The 25,468-nt window shown below is 44.1% G+C and overlaps 1 protein-coding gene across 4 annotated transcripts in view; it reads right to left on the reverse strand.

Moving 5' to 3' along the window:
- Positions 1-1,406: 1,406 nt before the first annotated feature.
- The window catches only part of LOC144673421 (cysteine-rich protein 2-like), a 107,365-nt gene continuing 83,303 nt past the window's right edge, over positions 1,407-25,468 (reverse strand). For 2 of the 4 annotated variants that reach the window (XM_078535265.1, XM_078535262.1), the window contains 4 exons: positions 16,468-16,562; positions 14,465-14,522; positions 8,893-8,975; positions 1,407-2,143 (listed from right to left, as the gene is read on the reverse strand). In XM_078535265.1, the coding sequence (XP_078391391.1) occupies positions 8,932-8,975; positions 14,465-14,522; positions 16,468-16,562 (197 nt within the window). In that variant the 3' untranslated portion in view covers positions 1,407-2,143; positions 8,893-8,931. Of the gene's footprint in view, positions 2,168-8,892; positions 8,976-14,464; positions 14,523-16,467; positions 16,563-25,468 lie in introns of all 4 variants that reach the window. The other 2 variants (XR_013574306.1, XM_078535263.1) reach the window with 2 other exon arrangements.

Raw genomic sequence — 25,468 nt, forward strand, 5'->3', positions numbered from 1 at the left:
TACAAACTTTTTTTGCCTCTATCAATGGATAAGAATACACAATTTGCTGTCGCTATCACTGGATGAGAATAGACAATTCCTCGTCACTATCACTGGGTGAGAAGACACAATTCCCTGTCATTTTACTGAATGAGATTCGCAATTCCCTGTCATTATCACCGAGTGAGAATACACAATCCTCTGGCATAGGGTGAGAATACACAATTCCCTGTCACGATCACTGGGTGCGAATACACAATTTCCTGCCTCTTATCAGTGGGTGAGAATACAGAATTTTCTATCTCTATCACTGGATGAGAATACACAGTTCCCTATCACTATCACTGGGTGAGAACACACAATTCCCTGTCACTATCCCTTTGAGAATACACAATTTCCTGCCACTATCACTGGGAGAGAATACACAGTCCTCTTGCACTGGATGAGAATACAGAATTAACTGTCACTATCACTAGGTAAGAATACACAATTCCCTGGCACTATCACTGGCTGAGAATACACAATCCTCTGGCACTGGATGTGAATACCCAATTGCCTGTCACTGTCAGTTGGTGAGAATACACAATTCTCTCTCTCTGTCACTGGGTGAGAATACACAATTTCCTGTCACTATCACTGGGTGAAATTACACAATTTCCTGTCACTATCACAGGGTGAGAATACACAATTTCCTCCAATATCACTGGGTGAGAATACACAATTTCCTGCCAATATCACTGGATGTGAATACACAATTTCCTGTCACAACACTGGATGTGAATACACAATTTCCTGTCACAACACTGGATGTGAATACACAATTCCCTGTCACTATCTGTGGGTGAGAATACACAATTCCCTGTCACTGTCTCTGGTTGAGAATACACAATTCCCTGTCACTGTCTCTGGTTGAGAATACACAATTTCCTGCATCAATTGCTGGATCAGATTACACAATTCCCTGCCATTATCACTGGGTTAGAATACACAATTAGTTGTCACTATCACTAAGTAAGAATACACAATTTCCTGTCATTATTACTGGATGAGATTATACAATTTGCTGATTTTATCATTGGGTAAAAATACAAAATTTCCTGTTATTAACACTGGCACTGGACAAGAATACACAATTACGTGTCACTATCATTGGGTGAGAATAAAAAGATTCCTGTCCCCAAATATGCACAAATCCCTGTCCCTCTCACTGGGTGGAATGCACAATTTCCTGTCGCTATCACCAGGTGAGAATATACAATTTCCTCGCACTATCAGCGGATGTGAATATATAATTCACTGGGTGAGAGCGCACAATTTCCTGTTACTATCGCGGAGTCAGAATACATAATTACCTATCAGTATCACTTGGTAAGAATACACACTCCCCTGTCACTGTGTAAGTGGAAAAAATAGACCACAGGCCTCTGTGAGGAGGGAGAATATATACAATTATGCTGATCTTTATTAGAAAAGTGTTGAATATGTGTAGTGTTGTTCTCAATAGTCGAATGCGAAAATAACAGGATCATTCAAGAATTCAAAATCACAGTCTTCAATTCTTCATTACCATCCAGGGAACAAATAGCACAGCTTTAGGCAGGATGGAACAAATCGATCACTGTGCCCAAGAGCACAAATGTTTAAACCAAAAGGCACTGGGGACAAACTGACCAGTGTATAATACAAGGGAAGGAACTGAATTGTACACAAAACAGGGAGAGGCTACAGAATGGCGTACATCACAGGACAAATGGAACTGAATGGTACACAAAACAGGGAGAGGCTACAGAATGGCGTACATCACAGGACAAATGGAACTGAATGGTACACAACACAGGGAGAGGCTACAGAATGGCGTACATCACAGGAAAAATGGAACTGAATGATACACAACACAGGGAGAGGCTACAGAATGGTGTACATCACAGGAAAAATGGAACTGAATGATATATAATACAATGAACTGGAATACCCACATCAGAGACACAAGAGGCACTATTAGAGATACAGGCTAGCTGTGTATCACATTCATGACCAATAAACAATGCACAATAAAACTGAAACTAAGCCCAGAACCAATGAATCAGTCACTTGAATCTTGCTGGGATTTCCATTCTCCCATCAGGTGTTTGAGTTTGAAACCAGGAAGTCAGTGAGTGGGGTGCTATGGAGAGACCACACAGAAAGTCTGAAGCAGTGAAAAGCATTCAATACTAATCAGAAACTAACCAGACCAGCAATATTAATTCATGACTGCAAGAGCAGATCACATTCTGTAGCTCATGACTCACTTCATTACTCCCTTTTACCATGTGCAAGGCACAAGTCAGGAGTGTGGCTCAATACTTTGCCCTCACCTAGATGGATGTAGCTCCAACAACACCTAGGAATCTAGACAACATCCAGGTGAGCATTTTGCTTAATCAGTACCCCTGCTATTGGGCTCAACACTCACCTCCTCCGCCACAGGTGCATTATGGCTGCAGTGTATACAATCTACAGGATGTACTGCAGTATCTCACCAAGGTTTCACTGGCCTGCGACCTCCATCATCTAGAAGAAGTGTATGGGAACACCACTGCTTCCAAGTCACACATCATCCTGACTTGCAACCACATTGTCTTTTCCTTCATTGCCGCTGGATCAAAATCTTGTAATTCCCAGCTTAACAGAACTGCGGGAGTACCTTTATCACACAGATTGCAGAACTGACTGAAAAAGGCTCACCAACACCTGCTCAAGAGCAATTAGGGATGGGCAATAAATGCAGGTCTTACCAATGATACCCCACCTCTGAGGTCAACAGTAACATCCCAAGGCACTTCATAGGAGTGTTATAAAGAAAACTGGCACAAAACCACATAAGGAGATATTAGGGCAGCTGATCAAAACTTTCAACAAGGAGAGTTTTAAGAAACATCTTCAGGAGAAAAGAGCAATAGGTAAGTGGAGGGAATTAGAAAGGGGTTAGGGATTTGAGAGAGAGAATGAGGGATGAGGGAGAGGTGAGAGGGAATAAGAGGAGGGTTAAGGGTCAGGGGGAAAGGGTCAGGAATGGTGAGAGGACTAAGGAGTTTACGATGAGATTTCGGGAGGGGAGAGAGCCAAGGGGTGAAGTTTGAATTTGACACAGAGCTGGATATGAAACAATTTTAAGAGAGAAAAGTGGTGTTTTGAGTTTGAGTGACCAAGAGTCAGATGGATAGTTATAGAAATCTGAGCTAGTGTACAATGCAACCCGAATGAAGGGCAAGTCAAAAAGTGTGTGGCCGTGGGCAGTGATATTACACTGTAACCAGGGTAGAAGCAGCACGATAGGCTACCCTTGCTGCAAAAATACTGTGCCAAAGCTAACCTAAGTGTCTGTTCCCATTTACCTTTCAATTTCCACTGAGCACACTCACGGACTGTAACTCCCAGAGTTGCTGCGAGGAAAAGGTTCCTGTCATGAAGCTATTAAAGTATATAATATTTTGGAAAATATTTTTCTTTTTAAATAGAGGTTTAGTCTGCGGGTGTGTTTTAATTGGATTAAAGCCAGCTAGTCTGGGTGCTTTGAACGGAGCTAGTTTTGATTTGTATTTTTTGAATAGCACATTCAAGAAGTGGGATGAAAACTGATGCCTTTCTAGCAGCTACAAAGCGATACGTTTATATTATTAATAAAATTGGTACTATGAAAGGGGTTTCATTGTTAAAAGGTAAAGTTCAAAGAGGCTGGTGAGACAATGAGAATTTGAATTCAATCAAGGGTGGTAGGTATAACTTCAGTAGTGTTCGGGTGTGCAGGGCCGAGGCAATGTGAGGTCAAAAGGCAGCTGTAAGTCTCCAACTGGCTCCACAGTGAAAAGAACCTTATTCTTGAATTCGTAAGGTGAAAATGCTTTGCCTGGTGTTTGGTTAAGTCTATGGGTTGCTGTTGCCTTAATGGAGATGAGTTTGGAAATTTGTTAAATGTTATGATAGTAGTAATTTGTAGCCATGTGTGTATATATTATTAACCTGTGCAAATTAATAAAATGTTTCAATTAATTTAATGTAAAACCTCAAGAACTGATGGTCTGATTCCTGAATTTAGTGTTGCATCCCAAACATAACACTTAAAATTATGGGTTATGACAGTTAAAGTTTCCCTCTGGGATTTTTAAACAACTCCGCTTTACCAACTGCATCAGTCATAACAATTGGGGGCTGTGCCGGGATAAATTATATTTCTAATTGCTTGATTGGTTAAGAATTGATGAATCTCGAGTACAAGAGGCACTTTGAATTCAGGAGTTGGTGAGGTGGTTTAGAAGTGGTGAGACTGCAAGATGGCTTGGGAATTGCTAAGACTTGTCTGGGAGTAGAAGAGATAACTCTGAGTGGGTTGGAGAGAATCACCAATAGTAAGTTAACAGAGTTGGTGGATAAGTTAAAACTGGGGTTACCTGTGGGAGCCAGGAAATCAGATATAGTTAAAAGCATAGCACAGCATCTACAGTTGGAAGTGAAACCTGACACTAGTGAGTCACTGCTGGAGGTAGTGAGACTTCAGTTACAAATGAAGACGCTAGAATTTGAACAAGCAAAGGAACTGAAAAAGTTTGAATTTGAAGTAAAGGACAGAGAAATGGCTTTTAAAAGGGAATTAGAAATTGTGAAGATAGAGAAGGAGGAAAGAGAAAAAGAGAAAGTATTCCAACTGCAAATGTTGGCAGTTAGAAAGAGATGTCAGTAGCTGAGGAAGGATTTATCTCTAGAATAGAACCCAGTGGGAGATGTTTAAATTTGTACAAGCTCTTCCAAAGTTTGAGGAAACAGATATTGAAGCATTCTTTATTTCATTTGCAGAGCTAGCTAAACAGATGAAATGGCCACAGGAAAACTGGACATCACTATTACAATCTAAGTTGTTAGGTAGGGGCTTGAGGTATATGCTTCACTTTCAGAAGAAATGTCGGTGAATTTTGATGTAGTGAAAAAAGCTCTTTTAAATGCATATGAGTTAGTTCCTGAAGCACACAGGCAGAAATTTAGGAATATGAGAAAACAGCCTGGGAAAACTTATATTGAGTTTGAAAGAGTAAAACAAAGTAATTTTGACCGGTGGATACGGACGTTAAAAGTATAGACAACCTGTGCAGCTCTTAGGGAAGTAATTCTTTTGGAAGAATTTAAAGATTCAATCCCTTCGGTAGTGAGAACTCATGTGGAGGAACAAAGGGTTGATTCTGTAAGACAAGCAGCAGAGATAGCTGATGATTATGAGTTAATTCATAGAGCTAAACCTTTCTTCCAACACTCTTTCAAATTAGAAAAGGGTAAAAAGTGGGAAGGTGAAAGGAAGGTAGGTAGTCAGGGAAGAGAAGGAGTAGCTGGAAGTTCCCAGAAAGTTTTTTTCTCAGGATAAAAAGGAAGGTGCTGAAGGTAGAAGCAACATTTGAAAATTGAGGTGTTTTCATTGTAATAAAGTGGGGCACACGAAGTCAGTGTGTTGGAGATTGCAGGGAAAATCTGTAGGAATTATTGGAGTACAGAAATGCACTGGAAGTAAAAGTACTGTGGGTTCTGAGGTTCAGGCACAGGAGAAACCAGTGGTTTGTGTACAGGTGAAACAGGGAGAATCAGTGAAAGGTAAAGAAGTGGGAATGTGTTCACACTTTACTCAAGAGAATTCTGAGGAGCAGGTTTCAGAAATGTTTAAAGATTTTGTATGTGAAGGGAAAGTCTTTCCATGTTTACAGGGTGGAGGTAAAGCTGTTAACAATTTAAGAGACACAGGGGCTAGTCAATCCTTAATGTTGTGGGATAGTGATATTTGTTGTTAAGAGGGAGTGTTACAGGAGAAGGTAATAATAAGTGGGGTTCATGGAGATGAAAAATCTATTCCGTTGTGGAAGGTAAACTTAAAGAGCTCATGGAAGGCGGGTGAAGTTATAGTTGGAGTGGTGGAAAAATTGCCCATTGCAAGGGTTCAATTTATTCTGGGTAATGATATAGCTGGATCGCAAATGTGGGTGATGCCTATAGTAGTTTAGCAGCCTGGAGATGTGTTCTCAACAGAAGTGCTACAGAAGGAACATCCTGGATTGAATCCTCAATGTGTCTCTTCCCCCCCACCCACCTTAAACCAATTTATATTTCTCCCTTGTTGAAACTATGCTTCAGTTCTGCTGAAGGGCCATGAGGGCTCGAAACGTTGACTGATTTCTTCTCCGCCGATGCTGCCAGACTTGCTGAGTTTTTCCAGGTAATTCTGTTTTTATTTTGTTTTGGATTTCCAGCATCCGCAGTAGCTTTTAGCTTTTTGTTTTTATCCTGGATTGTTTCCTGATTGTGTTCTAATGAGATCAAAGGCCCATCGGGAAGAACAAGATAAACAAGATAAGCAGGCAGTTCAAAGGCAAGAAGAAGGTGTCGAAATCCAATTAGCTGGCACTGTGATAACATTGTTCAGGAGGAAGGAATGTAGGACAGTTCAGTTGAAGTGTTTAACTCAAAGAGGTTAGTGGAGTTACAGAAAAGTGATTCGCAATTAAAACAGTTATATGAGAAAGATTATTCAGAAACAGAAGCAAAATGTATTCCAGTCAGTTATTATCTTCGAGGGACTATTTTAATGAGAAAACGGTGATCAGATTACGTCTCAGCAAATGAAATCTGGAGGGAGGTGCATCAGATTGTTATCCCATTAGGGTATAGAAATGAGATTCTGAGGATTGCTCATGAAATTCCAATGTGGGGACATTTAGGAATTAGGAAAACACAGGAAAAGATGCAGAGGTATTTTTTTTTGGCCAGGATTGCATAGGGATGTAGTTAAATTTTGTAGAACCTGTCATCTATGTCAAGCAACAGGAAAACTACAAGCAGTGATTAAGCCAGCGCCTTTAATCCCAATACCAGCATTTGAAGAACCTTTTACCAGGGTCATGACTGATTGTGTAGGACCCCTCCCTAAGACTAAAAGTGGAAATCATTATTTACTGACAATAATGGATGTGTCTACCAGGTTTCCTGAAGCGATCGATATCTTTAAGAAATATTACAACTAAGAAGGTTGTGGAGGAGTTAATTAAATTTTTTTAACAAGATATGGTTTACCTAAAGAAATACAATCAGATCAGGAGTCAAATTGCATTTCACAGCTGTTTGGGGATAAAACAGTTTAAAGTCAACAGCTCCGCAGGCACAAGGAGCTTTGGAAAGATGGCATCAAACTTTAAAAACTATGATAAGGGCGTACTGTCAGGATTATGCACAGGATTGGGATACAGGAATTCCATTCTTGTTATTTGCTATTAGAGACGTTCCTAATGCATCGACTGGTTTTAGCTCTTTTAAACTGGTTTATGGTCATGAGTTAAGACGACCACTGAAACTGATTCATGAGAAATTGGTGGGTCAAAATTCAGAAACAACTCTCCTGGATAACATATCAAATTTCAGGGAAAGATTGAACAGGGCTTGCGAGTTGGCTAGGGAACATTTAAAGATCTCACAGCAAGTGATGGAAGTGAAGGCAGATAAGATGACTAAAATTCAGTTTTGTTTCTGGAGAGACAGTACTAGTTTTGTTACCAGTGTTTGGAGATTCATTAAATGCAAGATTTAGTGGGCCTTACAGGATTGAAAAGAAATTGAGTGAAGTAAATTATTTAATAAATATTCCAGATAGAAGAAAGAAGCGGAGGGAATGTCATGTAAATATGCTTTAAAAGTACTTTGTCAGGGAAGGGGAACAAAAAGAGGTGTTAGTGATGGTGGATGATGAGAAAGAGGTAGAAGTGCAGGAATCTGAAATTGATTTTCCTCTAATCAAATTGGATAATGAGGGGGTGCTTGAAAATATAAATGCAATATTGAGTTACCTTCCAAGCAAGTGTCAGAGTGTTTGGAAAAGCTATTGCAGTCACACAAATCTATTTGTGGAAATAAATTGGGAAAGGCACATTTAGCTTTACATGATGTAGTAAAGAAAAATCGTCTTCAATAAGGCAACAACCTTCTGGATTAAATCTGGAAAAGTTATCACAAGTACAAAAAGAAATTGATTTCATGCTTCAAAATGATATAATTGAGTCTAGTTGAAGTAATTGGAGTTCGCCCTTTATCCTGGTACTGAAATCAGATGGAACACAAGACTGTGTGTGGACTTTTGAAGGGTGAATGCAGTGACAACAGTGGATTCATATCCCATACCACGGTTGGAAAATTGCATCGAGAAAGTGAGACAATCGAAATTTATCACAAAGATTGACTTGCTAAAAGGATATTGACAGGCACCATTGTCGGAGAGGGCAAAGGATGTTGTGTACATTTGCATCTTTTGAATAGAGCATTCAAGGAGGGGGGTGAAAACTGACGCCTTTCTAGCAGCTACCAAGCAATATGCTTATATTACTAATAAAGTTGATACTATGAAAGGGGTATCATTGTTAAAAGGTGAAGTTCAAAGAGATTTGTGAGCCAATGAGAATTTGAATTCAATCAGGGGTGGTAGGTATAACTTCGCCAGTTTTCGGGTGTGCAGAGCAGGGACAATGTGAGATCAAAAGGCAGCTGTAAGCCTCCAACTGGCTCCACAGTGAAAAGAACCACATTTTTGAAGTCGTAAGGTGAAAATGCTTTGCCTAGTGCTTGGTTAAGTCTATGGGTTGCTGTTGCCTTAATGGAGATTATTTTGGGAATTTGTTAAAAGATGATAGTAGTAATTTGTAGCCATGTGTACATATATTTTAGCCTATGTAAATTAATAAAATATTTCATTTAGTATAATGTAAAACCTTGAAAACTGGAGGACTGATTCCTGATTTTAGAATGACATCATAACACTTCAAATTGTAGGCTATGACAGTAGTTTAAAGTTTCCCCTTTGGATTTTTAAATAACTCCGCTTTAACAACTGCATCAGTCAAAACAGTTCCTTACCTGAGAGGGCTGTGTTCTGCACTTGTTGACCACCACGGTCTAGTTATCGTAAATGTAGCAGCCAACATCACCAATATTCACACCTGGAAACATGATCAAATTGTTTTCCTCAAATAAAGCATCATAGAGAGCAAAGATGGAAGAGGGGAAAGGCGTTCAGATATAGAAATGGAACATTCAATGCTAATGGGCTGGAGGTTGGGGATGCGGGGGTTGATGGCCCTACTCTAGCAGAGCAGTGATATGGATTGATTGATGGTCCGATTCTCTGAGAGCAGTGAGATGGAGGGATTGATGGTCCTGTTCTCTGAAGGCAGTGATATTGATTGACTGAAGGTCCTGTTCTCTGAGAGCAGTGAGATGGATTGATTGATGGTCCGATTCTCTGAGAGCAGTGGGATGGATGGATTGATGGTCCTGTTCTCTGAATGCAGTGTGATGGATGGATTGATGGTCCTATTCTCTGAATGCAGTGAGATGGATGGATTGATGGTACTGTTCTCTGAGAGCAGTGAGATGGATGGATTGATGGTCCTGTTCTCTGAATACAGTGAGATGGATGGATTGATGGTCCTGTTCTCTGAATGCAGTGAGATGGATGGACTGATGGTCCTGTTCTCTGAATGCAGTGAGATGGATGGATTGATGGTCCTGTTCTCTGAATGTAGTGAGATGGATGGATTGATGGTCCTGTTCTCTGAATGCAGTGAGATGGATGGATTGATGGTCCTGTTCTCTGAATGCAGTGAGATGGATGGATTGATGGTCCTGTTCTCTGAATGCAGTGAGATGGATGGATTGATGGTCCTGTTCTCTGAGAGCAGTGAGATGGATAGATTGATGGTCCTGTTCTCTGAATGCAGTGAGATGGATGGATTGATGGTCCTGTTCTCTGAGAGCAGTGAGATGGATGGATTGATGGTCCTGTTCTCTGAATGCAGTGAGATGGATGGATTGATGGTCCTGTTCTCTGAGAGCAGTGAGATGGATGGATTGATGGTCCTGTTCTCTGAGAGCAGTGAGATGGATGGATTGATGGTCCTGTTCTCTGAATGCAGTGAGATGGATGGATTGATGGTCCTGTTCTCTGAATGCAGTGAGATGGATGGATTGATGGTCCTGTTCTCTGAGAGCAGTGAGATGGATGGATTGATGGTCCTGTTCTCTGAGAGCAGTGAGATGGATGGATTGATGGTCCTGTTCTCTGAATGCAGTGAGATGGATGGATTGATGGTCCTGTTCTCTGAGAGCAGTGAGATGGATGGATTGATGGTCCTGTTCTCTGAATGCAGTGAAATGGATGGATTGATGGTCCTGTTCTCTGAATGCAGTGAGATGGATGGATTGATGGTCCTGTTCTCTGAATGCAGTGAGATGGATGGATTGATGGTCCTGTTCTCTGAATGCAGTGAGATGGATGGATTGATGGTCCTGTTCTCTGAATGCAGTGAGATGGATGGATTGATGGTCCTGTTCTCTGAATGCAGTGAGATGGATGGATTGATGGTCCTGTTCTCTGAATGCAGTGAGATGGATGGATTGATGGTCCTGTTCTCTGAGAGCAGTGAGATGGATGGATTGATGGTCCTGTTCTCTGAGAGCAGTGAGATGGATGGATTGATGGTCCTGTTCTCTGAATGCAGTGAGATGGATGCATTGATGGTCCTGTTCTCTGAATGCAGTGAGATGGATGGATTCATGGTCCTGTTCTCTGAATGCAGTGAGATGGATGGATTGATGGTCCTGTTCTCTGAATGCAGTGAGATGGATGGATTGATGGTCCTGTTCTCTGAGAGCAGTGAGATGGATGGATTGATGGTCCTGTTCTCTGAATGCAGTGAGATGGATGGATTGATGGTCCTGTTCTCTGAATGCAGTGAGATGGATGGATTGATGGTCCTGTTCTCTGAATTCAGTGAGATGGATGGATTGATGGTCCTGTTCTCTGAATGCAGTGAGATGGATGGATTGATGGTCCTGTTCTCTGAATGCAGTGAGATGGATGGATTGATGGTCCTGTTCTCTGAGAGCAGTGAGATGGATGGATTCATGGTCCTGTTCTCTGAATGCAGTGAGATGGATGGATTGATGGTCCTGTTCTCTGAGAGCAGTGAGATGGATGGATTGATGGTACTGTTCTCTGAGAGCAGTGAGATGGATGGATTGATGGTCCTGTTCTCTGAATGCAGTGAGATGGATGGATTGATGGTCCTGTTCTCTGAATGCAGTGAGATGGATGGATTGATGGTCCTGTTCTCTGAGAGCAGTGAGATGGATGGATTCATGGTCCTGTTCTCTGAGAGCAGTGAGATGGATGGATTGATGGTCCTGTTCTCTGAATGCAGTGAGATGGATGGATTGATGGTCCTGTTCTCTGAATGCAGTGAGGTGGATGGATTGATGGTCCTGTTCTCTGAGAGCAGTGAGATGGATGGATTGATGGTCCTGTTCTCTGAATGCATTGAGATGGTTGGATTGATGGTCCTGTTCTCTGAATGCAGTGAGATGGATGGATTGATGGTCCTGTTCTCTGAATGCAGTGAGATGGATGGATTGATGGTCCTGTTCTCTGAATGCAGTGAGATGGATGGATTGATGGTCCTGTTCTCTGAGAGCAGTGAGATGGATGGATTGATGGTCCTGTTCTCTGAGAGCAGTGAGATGGATGGATTCATGGTCCTGTTCTCTGAATGCAGTGAGATGGATGGATTGATGGTCCTGTTCTCTGAGAGCAGTGAGATGGATGGATTCATGGTCCTGTTCTCTGAATGCAGTGAGATGGATGGATTGATGGTCCTGTTCTCTGAATGCAGTGAGATGGATGGATTGATGGTCCTGTTCTCTGAGAGCAGTGAGATGGATGGATTGATGGTCCTGTTCTCTGAATGCAGTGGGATGGATGGATTGATGGTCCTGTTCTCTGAATGCAGTGAGATGGATGGATTGATGGTCCTGTTCTCTGAATGCAGTGAGATGGATGGATTGATGGTCCTGTTCTCTGAGAGCAGTGAGATGGATGGATTGATGGTCCTGTTCTCTGAATGCAGTGAGATGGATGGATTGATGGTCCTGTTCTCTGAATGCAGTGAGATGGATGGATTGATGGTCCTGTTCTCTGAATGCAGTGAGATGGATGGATTGATGGTCCTGTTCTCTGAGAGCAGTGAGATGGATGGATTGATGGTCCTGTTCTCTGAGAGCAGTGAGATGGATGGATTGATGGTCCTGCTCTCTGAATGTAGTGAGATGAATTTTGTGGAGACGAAGTCCCGTCATCACATTGAGGATACCCTCCATCGTGTTGTGTGGCACTACCACCGTGCTAAATTCGATAGATTTCATACAGATCTGGCAACTCAAGACTAGGCATCCATGAGGCTCTGTGGGCCATCACCAGCAGCAGAATTGTGTTCAAACACAATTTGTAACCACATGGCCCGGCATATCCCCCACTCTACCATTACCATCAAGCCAGGGGATCAACCCTGGTTCAATGAAGAGTGCAGGGGGGCATGCTAGGAGCAGCACCAGGCATACCTAAAAATGAGGGATCAACCTGGTGAAGCTATAAGACAGGACTACTTGCATGCCAAACAGCATGTACAGCAAATGATAGACAGAGCTAAGCGATCCCACAACCAACGGGTCAGATCTAAGATCTGCAGTCCTGCCACATCCAGTCGTGAATGGTGGTGGACAATTAAACAACTCACTGGAGGATGAGGCTCCACAAATATCCCCATCCTCAATGATGGAGGAGCCCAGCAGAGCAGTGCAAAAGATAAGGCATTTGCTTCAATCTTCAGCCAGAAGTGCCTCATGGATGATTCATCTCGGCTTCCTCCGGAGGTCCCCAGCATCACCTTCAGTCATCAACAAATCGATTCACTCCACATGATATCAAGAAACGGCTGAAGGCACTGGATACTGCAAAGGCTAAGGGCCCTGACAAGATTCTACAGACTTTGGAACAGTTCTTACAGTTTGGAGGGCAGCTAATGTAACCCCACTGTTTAAAAAGGGAGGTAGAGAGAAAACAGAGAATTATAGACCAGTCAGCTTGACATCGGTAGTGGGGAAAATTCTAGAGTCCATTTTAAAAGATTTAATAGCTGAGCACTTGGAAAACAGTGGCAGAATTGGACAGAGTCAGCATGGATTTACGAAAGGGAAATCATGCTTGACAAATCTACTGGAATTTTTCAAGAATGTAACTAATAGTGTTGATGAGGGGGAGCCAGTGGATGTGGTTTATTTGGACTTTCAGAAGGCTTTCAACAAAGTCCCGCATAAGAAATTAGCGTGTAAAATTAAAGTGCATGGGATTGAGGGTAGTGTATTGAGATGGATAGAAAACTGGTTAGCAGACAGAAAACAAAGAGTAGGAATAAATGGGTCTTTTTCCAAATGGCAGGCAGTGACTAGTGGGGTACCGCAGGGATTGGTGCTGGGACCCCAGCGATTCACAATATATATTAATGATTTAGATGAGGGAACTAAATGTAACATCTCCAAATTTGCAGATGACACAAAGCTGGGTGGGAGGGTGAGCTGTGAGGAGGATGCAGAGATGCTTCAGTGTGATTTGGACAAGCTGAGTGAGTGGGAAAATGCATGGCATATGCAGTATAGTGTGGATAAATGTGAGGTTTTCCACTTTGGTAGCAAAAACAGGGAGGCAGATTATTATCTGAATGGCTATAAATTGAGAGAGTGGAATGTGCAACGAGACCTGGGTGTCCTCGTACACCAGTCGCTGAAGGTAAGCATGCAGGTGCAGCAGGCGGTAAAGAAGACAAATGGTATGTTGGCCTTCATAGCCAGAGGATTTAAGTACAGGAGCAGGGATGTCTTGCTGCAATTATACAGGGCCTTGGTGACAACACACATGGAATATTGTGCGCAGTTTTGGTCTCCTTATCTGAGGAAGGATGTTCTTGTTATAGAGGGAGTGCAGCAAAGGTTTACCAGACTGATTCCTGGGATGGCAGAACTGACATATGGGGAGTGGTTGAGTCGTTTAGGATTATATTCGCTGGAGTTCAGAAGAATGAGGGGGGATCTCATAGAAACCTACAAAATTCTAACAGGACTAAACAGGGTAGATGCAGGAAGGATGTTCCCAATGGTGGGGGAATCCAGAACCAGGGGTCACAGTCTGAGGATACGGGGTAGACCATTTAGGACTGAGATGAGGAGAAATTTCTTCACCCAGAGAGCGGTGAACCTGTGGAATTCGCTACCACAGAAAGTAGTTGAGGCCAAAACATTGTATGTTTTCAAGAAGGAGTTAAATATAGCTCTTGGGGTGAAAGGGATCAAAGGATATGGATAGAAAGCGGGAGCAGGCTATTGAGTTGGATGATCAGCCATGATCATAATGAATGGCGGAGCAGGCTCGAAGGGCCGAATGGCCTACTCCTGCTTCTATTCTCTATGTTTCTATGAATGAAATAAAATGTATGTCTGCAGTATAACAGTTGCATGATTATAGCCATCATTATGCAGAGAAGGTCCAGTCAGAATTCTAGAAAACCTTTGTTTTGAATTAATAGAGTTGGTTCATTTTTACCTTTGGGTCCGAACAAAATTCCATAGCAAGGAACATGGCAATAGGGCTTCCCCTCATGCTGCAGAAAATAAAGAAGATGTTTCAGTTCACAACTGTATACAGGTGATGGTCTTTTACCAACAACCTCCACCTCTGAATCTCAAACCTTCCCAATGGAGAAATCTAAGAACAATATTTGTAGCCTCTGCTCTGCTGCTTCCCCTCTGTCCTGTCTCCTTGCTCAGAACGTGGATCTGGAAGTTCCATATCATGCATCTCACACCAGCTCACACCAGGACCTGGATAACATGCAGAACTGGCTGACAAATGACAGGTAACATTCACATCACTTTAGTAACAGGAAGCCATGTCCATTAGAGAAAGTTTAACAATAACATGGTGGTGCAGGAGCAGAAAGACCTGAGTGTATATGTGGATAGATCATTGAAGGTGGCAGGACAGGTGGAGAGGGCAGTTAAAAAAGCATATAGTAACCTGGGCTTTATTAATAGGGGCAGAGAGTACAAGAGCAGGGAGGTTATGCTGAATTTATATTAGATCTCAGCTGGAATATTGTATATAGTTCTGGGCACCATATTATAGGAAGGATGTGAACACATTTGAGAGAGTGCAGAAGAGGTTTACAAGAATGGTTCCAGGGATGAGAAACTTCAGCTATGAGGATAGATTGGAGAGGTTGGGACTGTTCTCCTTGGAGAGAAGAAGGCTGAGAGGAGATTTGATAGAGATGTTCAAAACCATGAGGGGGCTGGACAGAGTAGATAGAGAGAAGCAGTTCCCGCTCGTAAAAGGGTCAAGAACGAGAGGGCACAGTTTTAAAGTGATTTGCAAAAGAATCAAATGTGATGTGAGAATAAACTTTTTCACACAGCGAGTGGTTTGGGTCTGGAATGCACTGCCTGGAAGTGTGGTGAAGGCAAGTTCAATCGAGACATTCAAGAGGGCATTAGATGATTATTTGAATAGAAAAATGTCCAAGGGTACGAGGAAAAGGCAGGGCAATGGCACTGAGTCATAATGCTCATTTCAAGAGCCAGTGCAGACATGATGAGCCGAATGGCCTTCTTCTGTACCGTTAAGATTCTATGATTCTGTGATTCTTTACAGCTATCAATATCTTCATAGACCAGCAATTTCAGCACCATGCCTGTCAGAGTAGGGCAGTAGATAGGCACTTTGTGATGACTGACTCACTCTCCCTCAAAGCCTGTCCACCATGTAAAAGGCATGAGTCAGGAGTGTGATGGAGTACACTCCACTTGTCTGGGTGAATGCAGCTCCAAAAACACTCAGAACAAAGCAGCCCACCTGATTGGCGCTGCTGCCCTTGGGCTCATAACCCACTTCCTCCATCGTCAATGGGCTGTGTCTGCAGTGCATACCACTTACAAGGTGCATTGCAGCTTTTTCCTACCTGAGAGCTCCACAGCTGAGAAAAACAAGGCAGTAGGTGCATGGGAACACCATCAGCAGCAAGTTCTCTCCCAAATTACACATCTTCCTGTCTTGGAATTATATTACCAGTCCTTCATCATCACTGAATGACTGGAACCCCTGAATTAACAGCACAATACCTTAATCACACTGACTGCAGCAGTTCAAGAAGGTGGTTCACTGCTACCTTTTGAAGGGCAACTAGCACCTTACCAGAAACAACAAAGCCCTAAGAACATCAACAAAATCTTAAATATTTCTGGATTTCACTAAAGGAAGAATTGCAGGTACAAAGCTGCAGCTCCCCCCATGACATTCTCCGTTAGCTGATCGCACTGTATTATAGAATGAACAATTATCAATCCCTGCAAGTGGGCTGACAGAGAGAACACTGCCCAAGCTGCTCTAGGATTCCAAACCTTAGCTTTTCTCAATATTCCATCTAAACCCGTTGAGTGTTAAGAATCTATCAGCCTTCACACCACAACTCAGTCCACTCGGCAGTTGTGAGCACACTGGTACCCCACATGTCCCACACAATAGGGAAGAAAAAGAGCTGAATGACTTACCTGGGCATGGCCACCAGGGGTCAATGTTTTTCGGCATCGCTCACACCTTAGGCAGGGCCGGTGCCAGTTCCTCCCAAGGGATGTCACCTTCTCCGCTGTCAGAGAGAAAGTAACAATTAATTTCCAACCACTGCTGGGAGAGAGGGAGGGAAATCATGCCTAACAAATTTGATTGAATTTTTTGAGGAGGTGACCAGATGTGTAGATGAGGGTAGTGCAGTTGATGTAGTTTTTATGGATTTCAGCAAAGCCTTTGACAAGGTCCCACATGGGAGACTTATAAAGAAGGCAAATGCACATGGGATACAGGGTAATTTGATAATGCTGATTCAAAATTGGCTTAGTTGTAGGAGACAGAGGGTGATGACAGAAGGATGCTTTAGTGACTGGAAGCCAGTGTCCAGTGGCGTACCACAGGGATCTGTGCTGGGTCCCCTATTATTCGTCATTTATATAAATGACATAGGTGACTATGTGGGGGGTGGGATTAGTAAGTTTGCGGATGACACAAAGATTGGTCGGGTGGTTAACAGTGAGGTTGAGTGTCTTGGGCTACAGGAAGATATAGACGGGATGGTCAAATGGGCAGATAAGTGGCAGATGGAATTTAACCCTGAAAAGTGTGAAGTGATACACTTTGGAAGGAGTAATTTGACAAGGAAGTATTTAATGAATGGCATGGCACTAGGAAGTTCTGAGGAACAAAGGGACCTTGGCATGTGTGTCCATAGATCTCTGAAGGCAGAGGGGCATGTTAGTGGGGTGGTGAAAAAGGCATATGGGACACTTGCCTTTATCAATCGAGGCATAGATTACAAAAGTAGGGAGGTCATGTTGGGGTTGTATAGAACCTTAGTGAGGCCACAGCTGGAGTACTGTGTGCAGTTCTGGTCACCACATTATAGGAAGGATGTGATTGCACTGGAGGGGGTGCAGAGGAGATTCACCAGGATGTTGCCTGGGATGAAACATTTAAGTTATGAAGAAAGGTTGGATAGACTTGGGTTGTTTTTGTTGGAGCAGAGAAGACTGAGGGGCAACCTGATCGAGGTGTACAAGATTATGAGGGGCATGGACAGGGTGGATAGGGAGCAGCTGTTCCCCTTAGTTGGAAGGTCAGTCACGAGGGGACATAAGTTCAAGGTGAGGGGCAGGAGGTTTAGGGGAGATGTGAGGAAAACCTTTTTACCCAGAGGGTGGTGACAGTCTGGAATGCGCTGTATGGGAGGGTGGTGGAGGCGGGTTGCCTCACATCCTTTAAAAAGTACCTGGATGAGCACTTGGCCCGTCATAACATTCAAGGCGATGGGCCAAGTGCTGGTAAATGGGATTAGGTAGGTAGGTCAGGTGTTTCTCACGTGTCGGTGCAGACTCGATCGGCCGAAGGGCCTCTTCTGCACTGTGATTCTGTGAAATCAGGAAAAGGCGCTGCATTTACACAACTCTCCAAACTCTGCCTTCCATCATTTATTTAACTGCAGAGAGCTGTTCCGGCCGCAGGTTATTTAGGTGCATGCTGTTAATTCTGCCCTTTCTGAAGGCAGCCATCACAGTTATGGGTGTCTGAGGAACCTCTTGCAGCTCAGACCATTGAGTTGAATCTGTAGTTCAAACCAGGGAACAGTGAACCTCTCTCTGAAACAGGCTGCCGGTTTGGGAGGTGGAGGATGATTCAATGAACTTTTTAATCAATAACTGGACCTGTTTCTGGCTAGGCCAGAAATGCTCTCCTATTAAAGGTACAGTTCTGTATAAACCAACAGGACATCAGAGTGATCTCCTGGACAAGTTTTGATCTCCTAGGGTGGTTGAAGAAGAATTTTGCAGATATTTTTCCCATTAATTAGCCTGCAGATTTTCATCTGGGTTTTCTCTTCTCCCAGGTGGTCACATGGATTTACATGGGGCGGAGAGTTTATACAGCATCTCAATCTTATTGAATGAGTTAACATGTGGGAATTCCAGGTCACTTCTCATGTCCTGGACGACCAAATGTGCAGGAAGTGTCATCAGCTGCAGCAGCTCGAGCTCTGGGTTTTGAAGCTTCAGCAGCAGCTGGCATCACTGTGGCACATCCGTGTGCGGATAGCACATTTCTGGATGTGGTCATCCCACAGCTTAAGGACATGCAGGGAGAGAGGGAATGGGTGACCACCAGGCAGTCAAGGAGGATCAGGCAGGTGATGGAGGGGTCCCCTGAATGCACCTCACTCTCCAACCTGTATTCAGTTCTTAATAATGGTGAAAGTGATAGCTTTAGCAAAGCATCAATGATAGGATATTCTATAGTTAGAGGAATAGACAGGCGTTTACAAAGTCGCTTGGTAGTACAGAACTTGAATATTGCTAAAAAGAGAGACGTGTTGCTGAATTCATCAGGACAAACACAAGAATGCTAAATTTCAAATGTTCACAACAATTTATACTCCATGGTAACGCCTCAGCCGATCAGTATCGACATGCCAAACAATCAGCATTCTTTTCTCCTATAGTATAAATTGTTGTGATCTATATTGACACCAATGACATAGATATAAAGAAGGATGAGGTCCTGCAGAAAGGTTTTAAGAAGTTAAGAAGAAATTAAAGAGTAGGATCTCAAAAGGTAGTAACAAAGAATCACACAGTGAAGAGGCCCTTCGGCCCATCGAGTCTGCGCCGACACATGAGAAACACCTGACCTACCTACTTAATCCCATTTACCAGCACTTGGCCTTAGCCTTGAATGTTATGACGTGCCAAGTGCTCATCCAGGTACTTTTTAAATGAGGTGCTTCCGATTAGGCATTTTACAGCCTTCCGGACTTAACATTGAGTTCAACAACTTCAGATCATGAACTCTCTCCTTCATCCCCACCCCCTTTCCGATCTGCTTTTTTCTAATAATTATTATATTCTTTTAATATATTTTTCTTTTCCCACCTATTTCTATTATTATTTTTACATTTATTTCCATCTATTGTTTTATCTCCACCTTTTAGCCTATTTCGATCCCTTCCCCCCATCCCACCCCCATTAGGGCCATTTGTCACTTGCTCATCCTGCTTTCTACCCTTAATGTGACCTTTAGCACATCCTTTAGCCATATCACCACCGTCAACACCCCTTTGTCCTTTTGTCTATGACATCTTTGGCAATTTCTCCTTTGCCTCCACCTATCACTGGCCTTCTATCCAGATCCATCTGTTCCACCCCCCTTAAACAGCTTATATTTCACGTCATTTCTATTTAGTTCCGATGAAGGGTCATACGGACTCGAAATGTTAACTCTGTCTTCCTCTCCACAGATGCTGTCAGACCTGCTGAGTTTTTCCAGCTATTTTTGTTTTTGCATAGGATATAAGAGTTTACACTGGAACTGTAGACATCACTAGTTAGATAAAAACAAAAAGCTAAAAGCTACTGCGGATGCTGGAAATCCAAAACAAAAACAGAATTACCTGGAAAAACTCAGCAAGTCTGGCAGCATCGGCGGAGAAGAAATCAGTTAACGTTTCGAGCCTTCATGGCCCTTCGGCAGAACTGAAGCATAGTTAGAAGAAGGGAGAAATATAAATTGGTTTAAGGTGGGTGGGGGTGGGGGGGGGGGGGGCGGGGGCGGTGGGAGAAGAGAGAGAGAGAGAGAGAGAGAGAGAGACATTGAGGGTGTGGTGATTGTGGAGATGAGCAGTTAATCAAAAGATGTCACAGACAAAAGGGTCAAAGAGGTGTTGAAGGTGATGATATTTGTCTGAGAAAAGTGCTAATTAAGAATAGAAGACAGGATATTCAAAGTACAGCTCTAGTGGGGGTGGGGTGGAAAGACTAACAAGGTTTTAGTTTAGATTTAAAAATAATGGAAATAGGTGGGGAAAGAAGAATCTATATAAATTATTGAAAAAAAAGGGGGGGGGGGGAAGAAACGGGGTGGGGATGGGGGGATGGGGAGTTTAAGATCTAAAGTTGTTGAATTCAATATTCAGCCCGGAAGGCTGTAAAGTGCCTAGTCGGAAGATGAGGTGCTGTTCCTCCAGTTTGCGTTGGGCTTCACTGGAACAATGCAGCAAGCCAAGGACAGACATGTGGGCAAGAGAACAGGGTGGAGTGTTAAAATGGCAAGCGACAGGGAGGTTTGGGTCTTTCTTGCGGACAGACCGCAGGTGTTCCGCAAAACGGTCGCCCAGTTTGCGTTTGGTCTCTCCAATGTAGAGGAGACCGCATTGGGAGCAACGAATGCAGTAGACTAAGTTAGGGGAAATGCAAGTGAAATGCTGCTTCACTTGAAAGGAGTGTTTGGGCCCTTGGACGGTGAGGAGAGAGGAAGTGAAGGGGCAGGTGTTGCATCTTCTGCGTGGGCATGGGGAGGTGCCATAAGTGGGGGTTGAGGAGTAGGGGGTGATGGAGGAGTGGACCAGGGTGTCCCGGAGGGAACGATCCCTACGGAATGCCGTCAGGGGGGGTGAAGGGAAGATGTGTTTGGTGGTGGCATCATGCTGGAGTTGGCGGAAATGGCGGAGGATGATCCTTTGAATGCGGAGGCTGGTGGGGTGATAAGTGAGGACAAGGGGGACCCTATCATGTTTCTGGGAAGGAGGAGAAGGCGTGAGGGAGGATGCGCGGGATATGGGCCGGACACGGTTGAGGGCCCTGTCAACGACCGTGGATGGAAAACCTCGGTTAAGGAAGAAGGAGGACATGTTTTTGAAGGTAGCGTCATCAGAACAGATGCGACGGAGGCGAAGGAACTGAGAGAATGGGATGGAGTCTTTACAAGAAGCGGGGTGTGAGGAGCTGTAGTCGAGGTAGCTGTGGGAGTCGGTAGGCTTGTAATGGATATTGGTGGACAGTCTATCATCAGAAATTGAGACAGAGAGGTCAAGGAAGGGAAGAGAAGTGTCAGAGATGGACCATGTGAAGATGATGGAGGGGTGGAGATTGGAAGCAAAATTAATAAATTTTTCCAGGTCCCGACGAGAGCATGAAGCAGCACCGAAGTAATCATCGATGTACCGGAGAAAGAGTTGTGGGAGGAGGCCGGAGTAGGACTGGAACAAGGAATGTTCCACATACCCCAACCGCTTCCTCTTCACCATGGATGTCCAATCCCTCTACACCTCCATCCCCCACCAGGATGGTCTGAGGGCCCTTAGCTTCTTCCTTGAACAGAGGCCCCAACAATCCCCATCCACCACTACTCTCCTCCGTCTGGCTGAACTTGTTCTCACACTGAACAATTTCTCCTTTAACTCCTCTCACTTCCTCCAAATAAAAGGTGTGGCTATGGGTACCCGCATGGGCCCCAGCTATGCCTGTCTCTTTATGGGGTATGTGGAACATTCCTTGTTCCAGTCCTACTCCGGCCCCCTCCCACAACTCTTTCTCCGGTACATCGATGATTACTTCGGTGCTGCTTCATGCTCTCGTCGGGACCTGGAAAAATTTATTAATTTTGCTTCCAATCTCCACCCCTCCATCATCTTCACATGGTCCATCTCTGACACTTCTCTTCCCTTCCTTGACCTCTCTGTCTCAATTTCTGATGATAGACTGTCCACCAATATCCATTACAAGCCTACCGACTCCCACAGCTACCTCAACTACAGCTCCTCACACCCCGCTTCTTGTAAAGACTCCATCCCATTCTCTCAGTTCCTTCGCCTCCGTCGCATCTGTTCTGATGACGCTACCTTCAAAAACAGCTCCTCTGACATGTCCTCCTTCTTCCTTAACCGAGGTTTTCCATCCACGGTCGTTGACAGGGCCCTCAACCGTGTCCGGCCCATATCCCGCGCATCCTCCCTCACGCCTTCTCCTCCTTCCCAGAAACATGATAGGGTCCCCCTTGTCCTCACTTATCACCCCACCAGCCTCCGCATTCAAAGGATCATCCTCCGCCATTTCCGCCAACTCCAGCATGATGCCACCACCAAACACATCTTCCCTTCACCCCCCCGACGGCATTCCGTAGGGATCGTTCCCTCCGGGACACCCTGGTCCACTCCTCCATCACCCCCTACTCCTCAACCCCCACTTATGGCACCTCCCCATGCCCACGCAGAAGATGCAACACCTGCCCCTTCACTTCCTCTCTCCTCACCGTCCAAGAGCCCAAACACTCCTTTCAAGTGAAGCAGCATTTCACTTGCATTTCCCCTAACTTAGTCTACTGCATTCGTTGCTCCCAATGCGGTCTCCTCTACATTGGAGAGACCAAACGCAAACTGGGCGACCGTTTTGCGGAACACCTGCGGTCTGTCCGCAAGAAAGACCCAAACCTCCCTGTCGCTTGCCATTTTAACACTCCACCCTGTTCTCTTGCCCACATGTCTGTCCTTAGCTTGCTGCATTGTTCCAGTGAAGCCCAACGCAAACTGGAGGAACAGCACCTCATCTTCCGACTAGGCACTTTACAGCCTTCCGGGCTGAATATTGAATTCAACAACTTTAGATCTTAAACTCCCCCTCCCCCCATCCCCACCCCGTTTCTTCCCCCCCCCCTTTTTTTTCAATAATTTATATAGATTCTTCTTTCCCCACCTATTTCCATTATTTTTAAATCTAAACTAAAACCTTGTTAGTCTTTCCACCCCACCCCCACTAGAGCTGTACTTTGAATATCCTGTCTTCCATTCTTAATTAGCACTTTTCTCAGACAAATATCACCACCTTCAACACCTCTTTGACCCTTTTGTCTGTGACATCTTTTGATTAACTGCTCATCTCCACAATCACCACACCCTCAATGTCTCTCTCTCCCCCCCACCCTCCCCACCCACCTTAAACCAATTTATATTTCTCCCTTCTTCTAACTATGCTTCAGTTCTGCCGAAGGGCCATGAAGGCTCGAAACGTTAACTGATTTCTTCTCCGCCGATGCTGCCAGACCTGCTGAGTTTTTCCAGGTAATTCTGTTTTTGTTATCACTAGTTAGACCACTGTTCTGGTTACCACATTAGAGGAAAGATGTGATTGCGCTAGAGAGGGTGCAAAGAAGATTTATGAGGATGTTGCCAGGGACATTTTAGCTGAGGAAAGATTGGATAGGCTGGGTTTTTTTCCTTGGAACTGGGGAGCTGCAGGGTGGATTGAGATATATAAAATTGCGAGGCGCCTGGATAGAATAAATAGGACTGACCTATTTCTCTTAACAGAAGGGTCATAAAACAAGATGGTGGTGAGCTGCCTTCTTGAACCACTGCAGTCTATGTGGTGCAGGTGCACCCACAGTGCTGTTAGGGAGGGAGTTCCAGGATTTTGACCCAGTGACAGTGAAGGAACAGTGATATATTTCCAAGTCAGGATGGTGAGTGACTTGGAGGGGAACTTCCAGTTGGTGGTGTTCCCACCTATCTGCTGCCCTTGTCCTTCTAGATGGTAGTGGTCGTGGGTTTGGAAGGCGCTGTCTAAGGAGACTTGGTGAATTCCTGCAGTGCATCTTGTAGGTGGTACACACTGCTGCTACTGAGCACAACCATCTTCTTTTGTGCTAGGTATGACTCCAATGAGTGTAGAGTTTTCCCCGATTCCCATTGACTCCAGTTTCGCTAGGGCTCCTTGATGCCACACTCGGTCAAATGCTGCCTTGGTGTCAAGGACAGTCATTCTTACCATTTGGTGGTGGAGGGAGTGAATGTTTGTAGATGGGATGTCAATCAAGCGGCTGCTTTGTCCTGGACTATGTCAAGCTTCTTGAGTGTTGTGGGAGCTGCACTCATCCAGGCAAGTGGAGAGTATTCCATCACACTCCTGACTTGTGCCTTGTAGATGGTGGACAGGCTTTGGGGAGTCAGGAGGTGAGTTACTTGTCACAGGATTCCTAGCCTCTGACCTGCTCTTGTAGCCACGGTATTTATATGGCTAGTCCAGTTCAGTTTCTGGTCAATGGTAACCCCCAGGATGTTGATACTGGGGGATTCAGTGATGGTAATGCCATTGAACATCAAGGGGCGATGGTTGGATTCTCTCTTGTTGGAGATGGTCATTGCCTGACACTTGTGTGGCGCGAATGTTACTTGCCACTTGTCAGTCCAAGCCTGGATATTGTCCAGGTCTTGCTGCATTTGGACATGGACTGCTTCAGCATCTGAGGAGTCGTGAATGGTGCTGAACATTGTGCAATCATCAGCAAACATCCCCACTTCTGACCTTATGATAGAAGGAAGGTCATTGATGAAGCAGCTGAAGGTGGTTGGGCCGAGGGCACTACCCTGAGGAACTCCTGCAGTGATGTCCTGGAGCTGAGATGACTAACCTCCAACAACCACAACCAGCTTCCTTTGTGCTGGTTATGACTCCAACCACCAGAGAGTTTCCCCCTGATTCCCATTGACTCCAGTTTTGCCAGGGCTCCTTGATGCCACACTGCTGCCTTGATTTCAAGGCGGTCACTCTCACCTCACCTCAGGGGTTCAGCTCTTTTGTCCATGTTTGAGCCAAGGCTGTAACGAGGTCAGGAGCTGAGCAGCGGCCCTGGCGGAACCCAAACTGGGCATCAATGAGCAGGTTATTGCTAAGCAAGTGCCGCTTGATAGCACTGTTGATGACCCCCTTCCATTACTTTACTGTTTATCCCACTGTCAGTGAGAATCAACTGTTCACAAAGATGAACTTTGTTTATTGGAAATGGGCCTCTTTAGGCAGCGCTCAAACACAAAAATCCTTTCTACAGTTAAAAGCCTGAACAAAAAACACTCTCACTAGTTTGTCTAACTGCAAGATACATTAAAAAATGTGACTTCTCTTTTTCACTGCATCACCGCTATAATGGTAGCAATGCCATCTGCAGCAAACAATTTGATTCCAAATGATTAGACTGCAGTCCAATATATGATCCATTATTTAACTAAGAAATTGCATGTGAAGAGTGGAGCCAATTGAAACTTTAATATTTCCCAGTCCCTGTGTGCTTGAATAAAAATTGTTAATTACTAAACAGGATAAAGTTTTTTTAAAATTGCAAAAACCAATGCAATCATTCAGGGGCCCACTCACCCAGTTGCCAGTGGCCTGATACAAATAAAAT

The sequence above is a fragment of the Cetorhinus maximus genome, unplaced genomic scaffold, assembly GCF_964194155.1.
Source record: "Cetorhinus maximus unplaced genomic scaffold, sCetMax3.hap1.1 HAP1_SCAFFOLD_361, whole genome shotgun sequence".
Classification (NCBI taxonomy): Eukaryota; Metazoa; Chordata; class Chondrichthyes; order Lamniformes; family Cetorhinidae; genus Cetorhinus; species Cetorhinus maximus.